This window comes from Nerophis lumbriciformis, linkage group LG11, assembly GCF_033978685.3.
Source record: "Nerophis lumbriciformis linkage group LG11, RoL_Nlum_v2.1, whole genome shotgun sequence".
NCBI lineage: Eukaryota > Metazoa > Chordata > Actinopteri > Syngnathiformes > Syngnathidae > Nerophis > Nerophis lumbriciformis.
In genome coordinates, this window is record NC_084558.2 from 17,642,893 (window position 1) to 17,661,656 (window position 18,764).

General features: G+C 38.8%; 1 protein-coding gene across 5 annotated transcripts in view; it reads left to right on the forward strand.

Annotated features, from left to right (window-relative positions):
- LOC133610675 (uncharacterized) overlaps window positions 1–18,442 on the forward strand; it is a 114,253-nt gene extending 95,811 nt beyond the window's left edge. For all 5 annotated transcript variants that reach the window (XM_061967179.2, XM_061967178.2, XM_072914084.1 and 2 more), the window contains 12 exons: window positions 1,459–1,585; window positions 1,669–1,755; window positions 2,138–2,323; window positions 3,490–3,767; window positions 3,849–3,997; window positions 5,640–5,724; window positions 9,132–9,246; window positions 11,969–12,100; window positions 12,187–12,438; window positions 14,959–15,097; window positions 15,182–15,341; window positions 17,805–18,442. In XM_061967179.2, the coding sequence (XP_061823163.1) occupies window positions 1,459–1,585; window positions 1,669–1,755; window positions 2,138–2,323; window positions 3,490–3,767; window positions 3,849–3,997; window positions 5,640–5,724; window positions 9,132–9,246; window positions 11,969–12,100; window positions 12,187–12,438; window positions 14,959–15,097; window positions 15,182–15,341; window positions 17,805–18,239 (2,145 nt within the window). In that variant the 3' untranslated portion in view covers window positions 18,240–18,442. The remainder of the gene's footprint in view (window positions 1–1,458; window positions 1,586–1,668; window positions 1,756–2,137; window positions 2,324–3,489; window positions 3,768–3,848; window positions 3,998–5,639; window positions 5,725–9,131; window positions 9,247–11,968; window positions 12,101–12,186; window positions 12,439–14,958; window positions 15,098–15,181; window positions 15,342–17,804) is intronic.
- Window positions 18,443–18,764: the final 322 nt, after the last annotated feature.

The window sequence follows — 18,764 nt, forward strand, 5'->3', positions numbered from 1 at the left end:
ACTCGTACATGCAAATGTATGCTAAAATTATCCACTTTTGCCTTTTCTAATAAAGTAGCGTATGGTTCTAACATAAATCTGTCAATAGATTCATTATGGAAACACTAAAAACTACAACATGGCTGACAGGGTGGAGGCACAGTTGGAGGAGGCCTGGCCTGGATCAGGGCTTTGGCACATATTTTAAGACCGCCCACAAAACATGCGCATTCTGAAGAGACAGTCAGAAAGCAGCTTGAAGATGGTCTGTCAAACAAAATCTATGCAAACTGTTGACCTAAGAACCACCATTACTGTTATGTAGACCACAAGGAGGTGTTTTAAATGTAAAATATTTACATACATATATATATATATATATATAAGACCCTTTTAAAAGGGGCTGCTTATAATCTTTACACGGCTAACTTTCCAAAGTGTTAGCATTGTAAGCATTATTATACCCTGCCCTTATCCGGCTTTGAGTAGTAAACTACGCCCATACATAGCACGCACACATTAACTCTGTTTGTTGTCAGCTAATGATAACGATTTGGCAAAGTGTACTGTAGCTACTAACATTAACTATCATTTAATGTATATTCTATTGCGTGAACAACATGACTCAAAATTGTGAGTTGCTTCTTTGGTGACTGCTTTTATGCATGTGCACGCGATCCTCGGAGTATTTGCGTGTACAAGACAGTAGTGAGTTACAGCCTGAATGCCAGACAAATTCCCTGGGCTGATGATACATTTTTATTCAATATGATTAGTAATGGTGAAAAATGTAGACATGTTTAAAAATATATATGTTGTGTTTAACCACTAATGGTATCATAAGCTTGTCGGCTGTGTTTTTGTTTTCTTTTTCTTTTGAAAAATGTTACTTTAAACAATTTGCAAATAATATTTAAACATATTTTTCTTTCAACAATTAGATTGCTGAAGAGCTTTACGCAAGTCTGCTATTTTTATTCTGTTCTAGTCTGGCATTGTAGTCAAAAGTTACTTATTTTTCTCTATGCTCTTGTTGTGGAGCAGACTGACTTGTAGATAGATGCACATACATCCTCCACGGTTACCATTTCTAATAAAAAGTAGTGTACTTATATCTGTCAGTAGACTTGATATGGAAGCGCTAAAAACTACAACATGGCTGACAAGGTGACGACAAAGTCGAAGGGGGCTTGGCTTGGAGGAGGGCTTTGGCACGTAAATAAGGCCGCCCACAAAACAGCGCATTCTAAAGAGACTGTCAAAAAGCAGCTTGAAGATGGTCTGTAAAACATCATCTATGCAAAATGTCGACCAAAGAACCACCATTGCATGTTATGTAGACTACAAAGAGGTGTTTTCAATGTAGAAAAAAATCTTAATATAACCCATTTTAAGTGTCTCATAATTATATTGTATTATATCATCATTATATAATTTAATCTGTGGCATCAGGTTAATGTTATTTTTAATAATATGCAGCTGTTGAACGTGGATGCCAGCCCCAACATAAAGCAATACGTTGGTCTTTTGGAAGTCATCTCTTCGTCGTCTCCCATCCCAACTGTTGCAGTGCTACAGGATGTGTCCGTGCTCTACGCCACACTCGGTACGACTGCATTTGTCTATAAGTTCACGTCTTCAACGCGATAATGTGATATTTTAATATTTATTGTTCTGCATGTCTGACAGCTGACAAGTGTAAAGTTCAAGTGTCTGGTGAACACGATGACATGCCTCATTCCAAACTTGATGAAAATTACTGCTCCACCTTAAAAGGTAGGTTAACAGTTGTACTGTTATTTATTGCAGAGAAGGCAAACAACAGCAATGGGATTGGTTATTCCAATGTTAGACATGATCCCTTTGGTTTAATGCCTAGTTTATTAACATCATATATGATCTTTAGACTGCAGACCAAATAGCATTTTAAGAATGTCCAAAAACTAGACTGCACAACTAAAATACGATCTTAAGGCCAATGCAGATATGTTGTCTGAAGCACCAGTTCAGCATAAGAACTACTAATGCTAATTATTTCAATATCAATTAATTACCTCTTGACAAATCCTCGACCAGGTTAAGGAACTATGTCTAAAAGTGGGCAGAAACGCATTTAAGCTTATGACATTCAATGTGACTGTTCTATTATGTTATTTAGGTATGGTGTGTGACAAAAGGGTCTTCCCTACCAAGGATAACAGCTGGGTGAGTCTGGCACGTAAACCCATGATAGCTGACAGTAAAGAGCTGGAGAAAATCTTTAAACCTCGCAAGGAAGTCTGCCTACTCAACCTGCCACCTGCAGAGAAGAAGACTGCACCAAGGAAAAATACAGGCTACTCTGGTACGCTGCGAGATGTGATCGGTCTTTGGTCTGTAATAATTATGGGAATGTCTATATCATCCCTGCACAGGGTTGGGCTACTTCGGAGTTGTCCCTATGAACTATCTTCTATGAACACTCAAGAATTTTAAAAAATGTTTTTATTAAATCTAAATTAAATTTGGCTATGTTGCAATTGCGACATGGAACACAAATTTAACCGATTTTGGCCAATAGTTGTTATTGTCAATTTGATCAAATTTGTCTCTAATCAGGGCACGTCAACTGTTTGAATCAAGTACCTGCATCGCCCAACGGCATCCCCACTTTATTGTTTCTACTGAGCGAGATGTCGACGTGTGGCGATAGTTTCTCATCCATTTTTTAACAACGATCAACCCCTGAGAAAGGTTAACCAATGTTCTCAAGGAAATCTGGAATAAACTCAACAAACGTTTACGATAGACAAACACTTTATAACCGCAAAACATACAGTACACCGAGAATATCTGCAACATGTAAATGACAGGGCGAACAGTAATGGAGCCTTTGGTGGTGTTTGTTTTCCAAACTATACACTCATTTGTAAATTGTTGCCAGCAGATGGAACACACTGTATTTACCGTTTGGTTAAGAGATGATACAATTTATGAATAAAGAGTATATTGAAAATGGCCTTAATAGACATCTGCAGACATGGTATTTCTCAAAATTAAGTATACCTCTCAATCACTTGTATAGTACATCTTTTTAAGCGAGAAAACTCGAAATGAAGCATCAACACACTTTACAGTAGTCAGTGTACAATTGGTATAGAAAGTGTAATTTTTAATGTCCGTGGGATTGTTGTACTATTGTTTAGTCTAAAATCGCTTTTCAGTCATTTGATTACAAGGGTCGAGGTGTAGTTTGTTGTGGTTGAATAAAACAAATGTTGCACATTTTTGTGTGCTATGTTGGTAAGATACTTTTTTGTCTTTTTTTTTCCATATATTTGTGCATATTACTTATTCATTAACAAATTTAAATTTCTCACAACTTTTTACTTCTGTGCGCAATTTTATCGTGACACACTCAAATTTTATCGCAATTTTTGGTATCAACAATTGTCTGTCGTAGATTGCATGCAGTTCAATACAAAATAAACACATTGTGGGAAATATTGAACTTTGTTTTCTGGCCGTCAGGGAAGACAGCGTCGGGAGAACCAGCCATTCCCACTTTCAGTGAGACAGATAGATTGACATTCATGAAGATCTGCAATATCCGTCAGTTGTCTCAATGTGTCAAGATGGAGACCCAGACTGAGAACTGGAGACCCTGTCATTCCATGCAGGCCATGGTGCGATTACTGATCCCTCATGTTCAAAAATTTCTCTACTATCATGAGGAGCTGGCCGAAATCTATTCAGAACTGATCGAGGACGACATTGCAGCAAGAATCAAGAGGCTTCAATTTGCACAAGTCAGTTAGCATCCTTGAAACTCCTCATGCTCCAAGTGGTTTAAATAAACAACAGGTTCCATCCATGTCATTTGTTCACAGGTGGGTAAACTCTACATCCACTACGAGCTGAAAGTGGATGGCATTGACGATACCCTAGTGGAGATGGAAGACGTCATCTGTCTGTTGAAGGATAAAAAAGAGCTCTACATCCAGAAAGATCACCTTACAGCCAATTTGGACATCTGCAGGTTTGTGTGGACTGGTCACTTAATAGGCGAGGATTAGTTCTTAGACTGTTCTTTACGGTTTTTAACAAAATCCTCAGAAGTCGCACAATTGTGATTGGCCAAAATCTAGCGTTGATGCTGGAATTTAGATAAAAGTGCTTTTAGTAGGCCTTAAGGTTCTATTATACTACAGCCTCCGCACTACGATGGCTTTCTGACGGCATCATGACGTAGTTGTGCTCTTGAGCTCATGACTTGCAATTCTCTGCCAAAACTCCAAGGGGATGTGTTTCCAGAGGATGCAACCCATCCATCTATCCATTTTCTAATAGATACTTCCCTTCTTGTGTAGTAGTGAGCAATAAAGGCCGCAACATCCAGTTTGTCGTTGATGCTGAAACTAATCGTTCAGAAACAACAGTTCACCTTGGATGTACATATTGCACAAAAACCAGAAGGGAAAACATTTGTGAAGGTGCAGCTCTGTTACCCCTGAACAAGTCGCAGCAGAGGACGGGCAAATTTGCACCGCTATTGGGCCATTCGGCATTGACTAGAGAGCTATGTTATTGTAAATAACAAAAACGTGAAAAAATATGTAGATTGATGTCCAAACTTTTTGAGAAAATCAAGCTTTACTTCAAACTACACTGCAAGCTGCAAACAACATACTAATTATTTTCAGAGTGCACTGAGATATTAAGTACACAATATTTGTAGCCAACAGTTGGCATGTAAATGTTCAATCATTGTTGCTTTCTCAAATATTAGTGCAGTTCCAGCATAACGTAGGATCTCCGGTGCTCAGGCACTATGTTATGCAAAAGCTGTCAGTTGACCAATCACAGTTATGAAGTCTGCGTCGCTGCTGACACGAGCCTCAAATTTTTTGGAGGTGCACGTCAAGGTCGGCAGGAAGTTTCGCAGGGTTGGAAGAGCAAGCCGACATTGCTTATGCTAGGGTTGTAGCCTAATGAGCCTTTACGGTTTTGTGTTTCTGCATCTTCAATGCTAATAAGCTGTTGATTGTCTACACTTGTCTCTGACAATGTGTTTTGAAAAAGCGCTATTTAGCAATGTATCCACTTTTTGCACATGCACTGTAATTTTTCACTTGTCAAACGTAGAAAATGCAATATTTCACAACAAAGTAACATTAAGGTGTTAGCAACAAACAGATAACTCTGAGCTACAGTGCTAACATTGCAGCCGCATTTTAACAGCAACATCATGCTAGGTCAGCCTGATGATAAACAAAATGACAAAAATTGCAACTCTCTTGTCTATAGATGACTAATCGATAATTGGCAGAGCTCCAGGCTTTATTTTAGAAAGTGTAGTGAAGCCTGCTTTTTTACACAGTTGTTAACAGGTGGGTTATACACAGGATGGGCTCCTCCATTTAGTGGTGCGTCAGAGATGGCATCATGTCCTGAGCACCTATTCTCTCAAAAATGCAACACTCAAGTGAGGAAGATGATGGATGTTTCTCACATTCAATAAACAGGCTTTAGGGACACAAAATAGACCACTTTTAACTCAAGAAGGATCGATTGAGAACACCAATCAATTGGCACTTGTTGATCAGAACATTATAGAGCAACAGATGAAATAAGGCTTATGTATTTTACTGTGTGTGTGCATGTATGTGTGTCTTTTTCAGGGAGCTGGTTAAACTGTTTTGCACAGAGATCGGCCACAGAAAAGAGCTGATGAATTTCCTGAGCGGCCTGATCACTTCGCTAAGTGTAAGCAATGTGTGACCATGCATTGATCACTAATCCATTTTCTATGAAAATACACTTTTGCTTGCACATGCATGTTATTTCAGCCTATCATTATCTATGTTGCCTCAAACTCACACACAGCTGAATTTAACTATTGAGGGAGATTTCCCTGGAGGACGGCTGTTCACATTGCTTGACAACTTATTCTCGTTCTGACGAGAACAATGCAACAGGCGTAGTGTGAACACTTCCAAAATTAATCCTGAGCATTGATCAATGGTCTTTCATTGAATATCCTTAAATAACCTTGTGTAGTTAATTTGTGGAGAATCTGCAGGCATGTGTAGAACAATTGGGTCACTTTATAATCAATAAGAATGCATTGTGGCTTAGATCCAATTGGATATTTGGTTGAAATAATTAAGCTTTCTTTCTAGATGTGCCAGCATAAGAAACTTTGTTTTTTACACTCAGATCAAAGGTCCACATAATGGGATGTTTAGTTTATACTTATCTTTGACATACAGTACTTTTGGAATGTATTCACATCGCTTTGCTTTTTTTTGGAAAGTGGGAGATTTATTTTTTTTTGCCACAAAATTTTACACACAATACCCCGCAATGACAAAATTACAAATATATATATTTATTTATTTATCTTTTAAATAAGTGGCTTCATGGCAACTTGAATGTCTTTGAGTGGCCCAGTCAGAAAAACAGAATTTAATCTGACTGAATTGCTGTGCAACCTGATGATGATAGGTGTGCTAAATGTAGGACATCATATTCAAAAAAGACTTGAGGCTGTGTTTTTTTGCCAAAGGTGCATTATATTTACGTACACGTACAAACCCCGTTTCCATATGAGTTGGGAAATTGTGTTAGATGTAAATATAAACGGAATACAATGATTTGCAAATACTTTTCAACCCATATTCAATTGAATGCACTACAAAGACAAGATATTTGATGTTCAAACTCAAAAACTTTTTTATTTTTTTTTGCAAATAATAATTAACTTAGAATTTCATGGCTGCAACACGTGCCAAAGTAGTTGGGAAAGGGCATGTTCCCCACTGTGTTACATGGCCTTTCCTTTTAACAACACTCAGTAAACGTTTGGGAACAGGAGACACATTTTTAAACTTCTCAGGTGGAATTATTTCCCATTCTTGCTTGATGTACAGTTTAAGTTGTTCAACAGTCCGGGGTTCTCCGTTGTGGTATTTTAGGCTTCATAATGCGCCACACATTTTCAATGGGAGACAGGTCTGGACTACAGGCAGGCCAGTCTAGTACCCGCACTCTTTTACTATGAAGCCACGCTGATGTAACATGTGGCTTGGCATTGTTTTGCTGAAATAAGCAGGGGCGTCCATGGTAATGTTGCTTGGATGGCAACATATGTTCCTTCAAAACCTGTATGTACCTTTCAGCATTAATGGCACCTTCACAGATGTGTAAGTTACCCATGTCTTGGGCACTAATACACCCCCATACCATCACAGATGCTGGCGTTTCAACTTTGCGCCTATAACAATCCGGATGGTTCTTTTGCTCTTTGGTCCGGAGGACACAAGTCCACAGTTTCCAAAAACAATTTGAAATGTGGACTCGTCAGACCACAGAACACTTTTCAGCTTTGTATCAGTCCATCTTAGATGAGCTCAGGCCCAACGAAGCCGACAGCGTTTCTGGGTGTTGTTGATAAACGGTTTTCGCCTTGGATAGGAAAGTTTTAACTTGCACTTACAGATGTAGCGACCAACTGTAGTTACTGACAGTGGTTTTCTGAAGTGTTCCTGAGCCCATGTGGTGATATCCTCTACACACTGATGTCGCTTGTTAATGAAGTACAGCCTGAGGGATCGAAGGTCACGGGCTTAGCTGCTTATGTGCAGTAATTTCTCCAGATTCTCTGAACCCTTTGACGAAATTACGGACCGTAGATGGTGAAATCCCTAAATTCCTTGCAGTAGCTGGTTGAGAAAGGTTTTTCTTAAACTGTTCAACAATTTGCTCACGCATTTGTTGACAAAGTGGTGACCCTCACCCCATCCTTGTTTGTGAATGACTGAGCATTTCATGGAATCTACTTTTATACCCAATCATGGCACCCACCTGTTCCCAATTTGCCTGTTCACCTGTGGGATGTTCCAAATAAGTGTTTGATGAGCATTCCTCAACTTTATCAGTATTTATTGCCACCTTTCCCAACTTCTTTGTCACGTGTTGCTGGCATCAAATTCTAAAGTTAATGATTATTTGCAAAAAAAAAAAATGTTTATCAGTTTGAACATCAAATATGTTGTCTTTGTAGCATATTCAACTGAATATGGGCTGAAAATGATTTGCAAATCATTGTATTCCGTTTATATTTACATCTAACACAATTTCCCAACTCATATGGAAACGGGGTTTGTACATTTTTTTGATTATTTTTACTAATAATTAATTTGCAAATATTACAAAAAAATCAAGTACCCCCTGAAGTGTGGTAAAGTATTCCAGTAGATAGAGTAGTACCCTAGTTTGAAAACCAATGTGCTCTTGAGTGAAGATCAGGCCACTGTCTTTGACTAATATTACATTTGTTTGCCTTTAAAAAGCATTTGAAAGCTGGAAATCATCCATTTTGACAGAAAGAAATATGTATTGCATACAATTGCATAATTTGAACTTCAATATTTTTGATCATGCAACAAATATTATATTCCGTATTACAATTTGTTTGGTAGAAAAATAACTTAAAATATATTTTTGTCACCTTGACTTATGATTTCATAGCAAGTTATTCATCAATTTGTATAAGAAAATAATTATTGATCAAATGCATAGGCAAATTGTGTAATAATAATATTAGGTGATTATACATTCATTATAATATACATTCACTATTACAAGCGGCCCTGTGAAGACACATAAGAACAATGTGGCCCTCAATGAAAATGAGTTTGACAACCTGAGTAGAGCATACTTTTACTGAAGACAGCAAGACAAACAAGCATTAAATAAAGGTTGCTACAAATTGGTAGGCATAGTGGGTAAATCGGTTTATTGGTTGTAAGGTTGGTAAGGTAAGGTTTTCAATAGGTCAGTTAAGCTGTAGATACATTGAAGGATGATCAGTGGAGACATGGTGCACTGCATGGAAAAGGGTGTGAATACTTTTATGTACTTGTGATCACATCTTTGATTTTGAAATGTTTTTTTTTACATATTTACAAACATTTAAAAAAAAAAAAGTTTCCACATTGTCAGTGTGTTTTGTGTAGAATTTGGGAGCAACAAAATGTATAAAATTTTGGAATAAGGTTGTCGCATAAGAAAATGTGGAAAAGGTGTAGCAATGTACTTTTTAAGCACGTAGTAAGTAGGTAGTCAAATCTACTATGTCCTGACAACAAGTACTATCTCACATTCTGTAGGACCCAGGATCCCTGGCGAGGTTCTTACGGAAGGAAGACATCAGAGAGCTACCCAGCGGGCATGAACAGTGGGAAGTTCCAGAGCCTCTTAGGCCAGAGGTGACCCTGGAAAGAGGTAAGGTAACCTTGAAACAAACCACGGGGTCCTTAAACGGTACAGAAGAAGCAGGCAGTGTACTATAGTGGACCAGCTCAGACCCACCAATGGGTTTTTTAGGCTAATCTTACTTTACCTTACTGCACATTGAAGTGGCGTGTTTAATATAAAAAACTGTGATACATCTGATTTCGTCCATCCTTTTTTTTTTGCATGATTTTGTTTTCATCAACATTTATTGACAAAAATAAGTCTAGATTAAAGTCTGTTTGCCAGCGCATCATTCCGCCAGACCAGTACTTGAACAAAGAATCGCATGTGTTGGTGACTCAGTTTGGATAGTGGTTCTTCTAGAGTTGGGGCAGTGTGTGTGTTTTTTTTGTTCAGAGAACACACACAGAAATTTGAACAACTACGTGTGTCTTCTTTCTTCCTCCTATCAAACACTGTGCACTGACTTGCCGTCCATTCGCAGTTGACATGATGAGGCGTCCCAAGTGCACTGCATAACTCTGAGAGTTAGGCAAATACGTTCTGTGATTTGTTTTTTGCGTTCTGCTGCAAAATAACCCACCATGTGGCCAAAGAAAGTTGCTAATAGTAGCATAATGCTGTGGATTTGCGGAGTAACGACAGTGTGACATGCTGTGCAACTAAGTGTGTTAACATTTTTATGGGTATGGAATTGATTAATTGGATTTACATTATTTCTTATGGGGAAAATGTTAGTTTTTGTACAATTCGGTTGTCTCTTTGGAATGCATTAATAACGAAAACCGAGGTACCAAAGTATAATACTAAAGGTCTGCGTGTAGTACTAAAACACGTGTAAACCTGACGCGCAGCTGATCGACGAACGTGTGCAAAGTGGATTGTGTCTGTTAACGGGGAACTGCAATTGTTGGGGAATTTTGCCTATCGTTCACAATCCAAGAAGACAAAAGTTTTTTTTGTTTTTTTGCAGTTTAGCATGTAAAAAGCGGCTTGTTATTGGTGGCGAGCAATGCAGCTAATAGGAGCAATCAATTCTACTTTTAAATCACTTTAAAAATGCATTCAAAAACTGTCAACAATAATTAATTTACCTAACCTGTATATTAACCAAGCTGTAGGGACATTGTTTTTGTAAGAGCAAACACTGAGTAACTCCTTCTAGCGCAGTAACACATCGGCATGCTTTGGTATTAGCCCTAACAGCTAACTACGGAAATCTATCTTCTGCGACAACACGATTGCATTTGAGTTTGTAATGCACAACACTGCGACAGGACACCAATCTGTACTGACTGCAAAACATGAACAATCATATTACAGTATCTGTAAAATATTAGCCCACATTTCATGTTTTGTTTGTATACAGCTAGCCTGCTACTTAATTTTAAACACTAGGGCATTTTCAAGGTTGTTGTTTTTTTGTTCTTGTTGTTTTGGGGACATATACCACAACAATATCGTACCTGGACCTTAATACCGTGATGATATTGTACCATGAGATTTTGATAGCATTACATCTCATATTCAATATGCAGTCCCCACATCTGCGGTCCCCTCCAAGGTTTCTCATTGTATCCCATTGTGTTGAGTTTTTTTCTTGCCCTGATGTGGGATCTGAGCCGAGGATGTCATTGTGGCTTGTGCAGCCCTTTGAGACACTTGTGATGTAGGGCTATATAAATAAACTTTTGATTGATTTTTATTTTTTGCGTCTTGAGCGTGGGGGATATGTCCTCCCCAATATTGGAGAAAGACACATTTGTACCACACAAAAAAACATACCGCAGAAGTATATGTGCTTTTATTTTGAAAGCGCATCAAAGCCTCATGTGACTACATTCACCTGAGCTGAGTGTTGGGGCGGGAGAGAGAAAAAGAGCAGTCTGGGCTACACTCGCAGGCGGTCTGCTGAGAACGTTGTCATGAACATTGCGTGTTTATAACGTCTTGCCGTTGTTTATGTGGCATGTCGGTGTCCGCCGCACCTGTCTTGTGATTCGTGGGCGGCACCAAACAAAGCCTATAAAACCTTGTGGATGACCGGCACACGCCTGTTCACAATATGGCCTGTTGCAAGGCCTAGAGTTACTTGTCTTTTGATTTGTCCACTGTGTCATGGGACCACGAGGTTGTGTCCATGCTAAACCCCCCCTCACGTGGTGGAGCCGCGCAGTGACTCACAGTCCGGCGTCTTTCGTGTTGGTTGGTGCGTTCAGGTGCGCTCCGAACACGGAGCACTAATTCAACGCACACTTGAATGCGTCAAATGAAGGCCGTTCCTCATTTCAAGTATCTTTTAGTGCAACGCAACATTTAATTTTGTTGGTATGCTGTTTTTCATAATTTTTTGGCTGTTTGGTCTGATTTTGTTATTTTGAAGTTAGTTATTTTTGCTTTGCATTGTTTTTAGTGATTATAATTATTTTCATTAAGTCACTATTTTATTGAATGTTTTTCATCCCTATAGGTCCTATACTACTAGTGTATATTTTTGTATACATATGAAGTGTGTATTTGTGTATTCAGTTTACTGACTGGATTGCACACGTTGTTTCCCGCGAGGTATTTAGATCTTAGAGAATCAGGCCCATGTGTATTACACAACCGGGTTCTATGTGTGAACACTTACACATTGAACTACTTTGCATAGAAATACATGTCAATAATAAGTAGCGCCGACACAGAAACACACTGTACAATTATGATCATATTAGATTTTTATTTGGATGTAAATTCTATTTTTCAGTAGCACCTAGGGGGCCTACTCTCACCAGCTACCCAAGAGAGTCATCTCGGCCTGAACAACAAGACGGCGATACGACCCTAGTTTCCTGGCCTCCACGAGCCCCTGTTGCCAATACAGGAAGCTCTCGCTCAGGTGAATACCTGAGAACGACTCTTTCATGGCGGTTTTCATCAACACAATCCACATATTTCCTGCTCTTGTTTTTGTTTTTGCGACAGTCCATACGGATGAAGCTGCGATAGAAACTGTCATGAAGATGTGGCCGCCTCCTGCCGCACCAAAAGACAGAGACCCTGAGAGAGACGTCTCAGCCAAAGGAAGTGTCCGTGTAGTTCCGCAGACTCCCGACAATAGTAACACTGAGAAGGAAAAACCATTTAAAAACAGCAGTAGCAGACCTGCCGACCAAACGGGACTTCAGAGAGCCAGCAGTCAGCCTAATCCTGCATCCAACACAACACAACTGCCAGGTAATAATCTTGTCTGCTGCTCGGTCCTCAAGATTTGCACTTCAAAGATTCTTTATAACCAAGAATTGAGATGCCTATTTAGAACATGTATTTTCAGGACATGGTTAGGAATAATACATTTGAAAAATGTTGTGTTCTTATTAGGGGTGTCAAACAAATCCATTTTTAGATTAATTGTGATTCTTATTTGTAACGATTCTTACTCAATTCTAAAATCGATTTGTAATTTTTTGGTTTTATTTCTGTCCTATCTAGCCACTTAGGCAAATCATATTGTTGATGTAGATGCTCATATCTGCTGTACAGATTTACTTTAGTAAAGAGAAATGTTGGATACTTCTCTTATTTCTATTTGACTTCATTAAATGTTTGGCAAGCATTTTATTAACCAGTTTTCTTTTTAAGTAAGAGCTGCTTGTCTATTTTATGGAGGAATGTAGTTGATCATAGAACTGGCATTCACTGTTATTAAAAAAGTACATATTTTGAATCAAGAATCGATTCAAAATATATCATGTTGTGCCCAAAGATTCACAGCCCTAATTCCTATTATATATTACATTACAAATATATATTTTGTTAGTTTCTTTCTAAACATTCCCCACACAGATTCAATTATGTGAGCAACATGTCGCTGTTCTTCTTACTAAAAAGTGCCCACTGAAGTCGACAACGACATTCATTGTGAAATGCTTGTGTCGATATAAGTTTGAGACCTAAACAGGTATTTTTTCTGTAAAGTGCTGTATGTGGTAGAGAGGATCGATATTTGCCTTTTTTAACTGACCGGCCAATGAGTAGCCGAGCCCAGCGGATCTTAACCGCAGTTGTGTCTCAGTGTTTACATGGCTAAAGATTGTACTCTTATAAAAATTTCCTTCAAAAGCGATGCCCGCTCAGGGAGACACAATTACCATTTGCATACTCCTTGTTCTACATGCAGGAGTTGCATGAATTCCAGAAAGGTGCGTGTCTTGCCAGAACACGGCAAGGTGCAACAAACGCGCCTTTAGGTATTTTGCACAAAAAAATAATATTGAACAATTTGTTCCCTGTGTATTTGTATTAATCCCAAATTCTGTGCATCTAATTAAATTCTGCTTGGAGTTAAGTAATATAAAAATATATATGTAAATTGTCAGTCATCAGGTCATATAATCCACTAAGGTTGAATAGAGGCAACTCTGAAACATTTTAAACAAGAAGAGTTCAGTTACCTCCATTCAACCTTTGTGGATAATATATAAAAAAAAAAAAAGTAGACCAGCCCTGCAAAGTGTCACTTATTCTTTTTTCAGGGAGTTGGCAACCCTACGCACTAGCCACTTTAATTTGTTCAAAGAAAATTGTGTGTAGCAATCAATATCTCAAATTGAATACATCATCTAAATAACACTACTAGCAAATTCTAAATTGAATAAGATAAGCTTGATCAAAAGGTGTTAGTGTGTTCACTTTAGTTACTTGTTATAATTTTCAGATCTATAATCTATTGTCAAAGTATGACAAAATAATTTCTTGTTAGGAAAGGGGCGGGATTACATAAAATCTGCTTCTTCCTACTCCTTTGGACATGTTAGACTGTAAAGCTGTAACTGTTAACATGTTCAAAAAATCACAATGTTATGTATTGTATTATTATTTTCTTTTATTTACCATTGTTAGTTGTTTTTTTGCTTTGTTTTTTTATTTTTTTTTTTTTTTAACATAAATATTAACAAAACAAGTATCGGCTTGGGACTCGATATCGGGACCGGACCTGAGGCTTAAAATGTTGATCGGGTCATCCCTAGTTTGTAGTATTAACTTCCAAGTTCCTCAGTATGGCTCGTGTGTTTTTGCAAAAGCAGATTTGTGGTTATGTCAAAATGGAACAGCACTTAAGAATCGAAACAAAAATGATTTCTAATTTTGCCGTAGACGTTCTTTCACCTCCCTTTCCAAAGCAAACAAAGTCTACCCATTTGCAAAAATGCAGGGAAATGATGACGACAAACTGCCGTAGTTTCAAAAGTCCTTTTTTTTTTTTTTGTGTGAAAGTCTTGAGTAAATGTGCAAGCGATGGCTATTCCCACTTATGTTGGCAACCGCGTATGTCGACTTTCGTCAGCCAATCTGAAGGACTTAAACAGGCTTTACTGTATTTTTGTTTCTACACTAGTTGTCAACAAAAGCAGCTCGTAGACTCCACATGAGCGAGTATGTTGGCTTCCAAAGAAGAAACCTTGAACAGAGAGACTCAGTGTGGGGGGGCCATCTGCCTCGACTAAGAGCGAAAGAGAGTACAGTGGACAGAAGGGAGACGGAGGAAGGGATAAATGTAACAATAGTGGCATCAATAGGATCAGAATGACACAATAGTCATGGAGGTCTACTATCAACAATAATAGTTCTAATGATATCAACTACAACTACCATGCATGGTATGAAGGATCTGGTGCCTTTTTCACAAATTCTGCATTTTTACACCAAGCTGTCTGTGCTTCACACTTCCCATGTGGTCTTCCGTGTCACGTACAGAGCGCCGTCCCGAAACCTCCAAGTGTGGCGGCACAGAGAGCGGAAAGGAAAGCCTCGCTGAGCGGGGACCAGCTCAGAGTGTTCCAGCCGTGCAGCCTGTTGAGGCAGCCAGCGTGCAGCCGAACTCAGCAGATAGCGTGTAATCGTCATGTCCTCCTTCCTATAGATACCAACATGCACACACAGACAAGTCCATGTTCACTGATTTACACGTCTCGTCCAGGTCTGTGCCAGATGTGGTGGTGCTGTCTGGCACGTTTAAGGGGTCGGAAGCGACCGCAGAGGACCAGCGACCATCTCTGAACCTGGACTTCAACATGTGTAAAGAGCCCCTGCAGACTACAATTGAGGACTTGGAACTCCCCTGCAAGAGACCCACCACTGTCAGTACTTCTCTTTTTAAAAATTATTTACTAGTGAATTAGTGAAAGCAAATACTGCACACAGAGGGCCTGATCTACTAAAGTTTAGCAGGCATTGGATTGTGCCTCTTAGTTGTGCAAAATAGAGAGCAGAATCCATTTAGCGTGTCTGTCTTAATGGAGAGTGTATGCAGAATATATGATGATTATCAGAACGCCCACAATACTGGTAGGAGGAGATGCAAATGTAATCAATTGGCACTCACAATGTGATTTGTCAAGACTGAAATTGATTTGCAGCCGCTGTTTTGCGTCTCTATTTAGCACGTCTGACATGTTTGTGCAAACTGGCACAGTTGCGCTCGGTTTCCGTGGGTCATTAAAAAGCATTAAAAGTCATTAAATGGATTTTTGCACTGCACTTTTGTTTGGAATTTTGCCTATCGTTCACAATCATTATGAAAGACATGATAATGGATGTTTTTTAATGCACTTTAAATATTACATTTGATCAAAAGTCTGCTTACAATGGAGTCTATTGGAGCTGTTCAATTCTGCCTATAGAACCATTAAAACATTCAAACACCTCCATTAAGGTTTTATATACATGATGTAATTATATATGTAATGTAGTAACAGGCACATTTATACTATTTAATATTTACATATATTGATCATTTTAAGAATATGCGGCGCATTAATTTAAAAAACGCATCACAACATTCGCTTTTTTTTCCTTCATCAGTGATTATTACTCACTACAGACTTTATGAGAGCCAACAAACATAATAAAACATAATGTCACACCTATGATTCAGGTGATATTGTACATAGAAATGGGTTATTTGTGGACATATTAAAATACCCTAAAAATATCACTTACTGTACAATGTCTGCTGTCATTAGGATGCAGACTGCTAGGACGTTCATATATTCCCATTTAGATTAAAAAATGTCTCATAATCCTCGCGAAGAAAAGGGAGGTGGAGCCAAGCATCTTTTTGTGTCATTCTCGCCATTCCCGGGTCTAAATTGGCTGTTAAAGTGTACCAACTTGTCGGAATACCTGCACATGCGCATGATTTATGATCTAGAATAAAGTTTGACAACCAAGGAAACGAGGAAGCATCTTACCAGCCGATAACGTCAATATTGACACACAAGTTTGTGATCACGTCGCCGCTATTAATAGTTTGTCTGCGTTAGCGCTTATAATAAAAATATCACTAATACTTGCTTGATATTCATGTCATGAAATGTAAACTGAGTATTGTTGCTGCTTTTTGAATGGTTATTTATCGGATTTCATGGGCGCTGTAAGCGGACTTTTTTTACGCTTATTTAATATTTAAAATGCTTCTTTTTTTTTCAAATCCATCCATCGTCATGTCTTTCATAATGATTGTGAACAATAGGCAACATTTTTTTTTTAATATATGCAGTTCCCCTTTAAATGGCATTAAAAAGCATTAAAATTGATGTCCAGAGGCATCTAAAAATGCGAACAATTGGATAGGCCAGGACTGATAGTAAATACCATCATTTTTTGATAATCAGGCACAATTAAAATCGTTTTATTTTCTAAAAAATTGACATTGCGCCCTTTAACCCAGTACTCCTTTAATATACAGATGAATTCTGGTTGAGTTTACTGACGTTGAAATATTCCACATGACAGTAATGACATTTCATGTTTGTATAGCTACTGGATGAATCAAAGTGCTGATTGGAGCCAGTAGACATAATAATAATTCAATTGATTTGTTTTCATAAAAGAGATTATTATATCTCTTATGTAAAAACTTCTCCCAACAGGAATGTTCTTGCAGCGCATGCTCCCGGAAAACGTGGTACAGACTATAGTTGTAACAGTAAATGTACAATATGAGCGTCTCCATGGTTACAGATGGAATACATGAAAGAAACCTAATTTAAATAAGGCGGGCTGCAACTATTTTGCACTTGTTATCAATAGTACACGCAGTCTTAGTAGATTAACTGCAACACACCTACCTTGCACACGCTGTTTCGTGCTTGTTATTTGGATCTTAGCAGATCAGGCCCTGAGAGTATAGTTTTATTTACTCACTACATACGTTTGTAAATGAACTGTTCTATAAAACACTCTAGCCGAATTCACTCTAAAAAGTATGAAAAAAACGAGTCTCCTTCTCGTCAAAATACAGGCAACAGGTGGCGCGATATGGCTTCTCCCTAAGCGAGTCACAGCTTTTCTTCCTGTCACTCACACACGCAAAAAAGTGCCTCAAAAGTTATTGGCATGTTGGCAAACAACATAGCAGGAGAAATAAAATGGCGATCAGTGAGGCTGTCATCAAAGAAATTAGGTGTTTGTTTTTTTCCCCAAACAACCAGTTATTTTATTTTACATTTGTGGTTGCATTTAAAAAAGGAATCATCCAACCAAGTAATATTGTTGAATGTCATGTTGACACTGAAGGTTTGCTGCTGCGTCTCGTCTAGGTTGTGTTATCTGAAGACCAGAGGGACTTAAAAGCCGTCGGCGAGTGGGGGGAGATGTTGGTCAACACCTTCCTCTGCGACTGGAGGGACAGCGCGGACCCTCGCCGACCCACTCAGGTGTTGTGGTGCAACCTGAGCGGCGAGAGCGGCCAGCCTTACGACTTTAAGCTGACCTTCGGGCCGACTAGAGCAGAGAGCGGCGACGGCGACACGGCGGAGGTGGTATACGTGGAGGTGAAGTCCACCATGAAGAAAGAGAGGTCCTTCATCGTCCTGTCGGCCAACGAGCTGAGCTTTGCGCTGGCGAGGAAAGAGCGTTATCACATCTTCAGGGTGTACAACGCCGGCGATGCTCAGAATGTGCGCCTGTGTCGCATTCAGAACCTGGCACAGCATCTCCACACCAAGACCTTGCAACTGTATCTCTTTGTGTGAGAAGATGGTGGAAACATTCCTTCTGGAACTTCTTCTTTTCCTTTCATTGCACTGACATGACTTTTATTGCACAATCAGTCTACTGTATGTTCCTTCACTGCTTTTATTCTTGACAAAGTTTGTGTTTAACCTTTTAACCCTTGTGTGTGACCTGACTTTTAAAGCTGTATACATTTTTAAATAGAGATTTCCTTATCTAAAAAGTCTCCCGAGTTTTTGTGTGGAGGGGAATGTGAGGAAAGAGCGGAAGTGACAAGTAAAATGATTATTGCTGAGTCAAGCCGAGTGGACGTGTTCCTTACAGGCGTTCATGATTTTGTGGTAATTACACTGTCACGGAGAACAGACCAAGACACACACGGGACATCGCCATCAAGCTCGCAAGGGGTCTTTAAAATTTTACATAAAACCTAAAAATTTAACACTGTTTTTTTCCCCAAAGTTAAATGCCCTCATTTACTGTAACATTTCAGCAAACTACTGAAAAAACTAACACAATTACAGCAATTAACTGTTATTTCATAG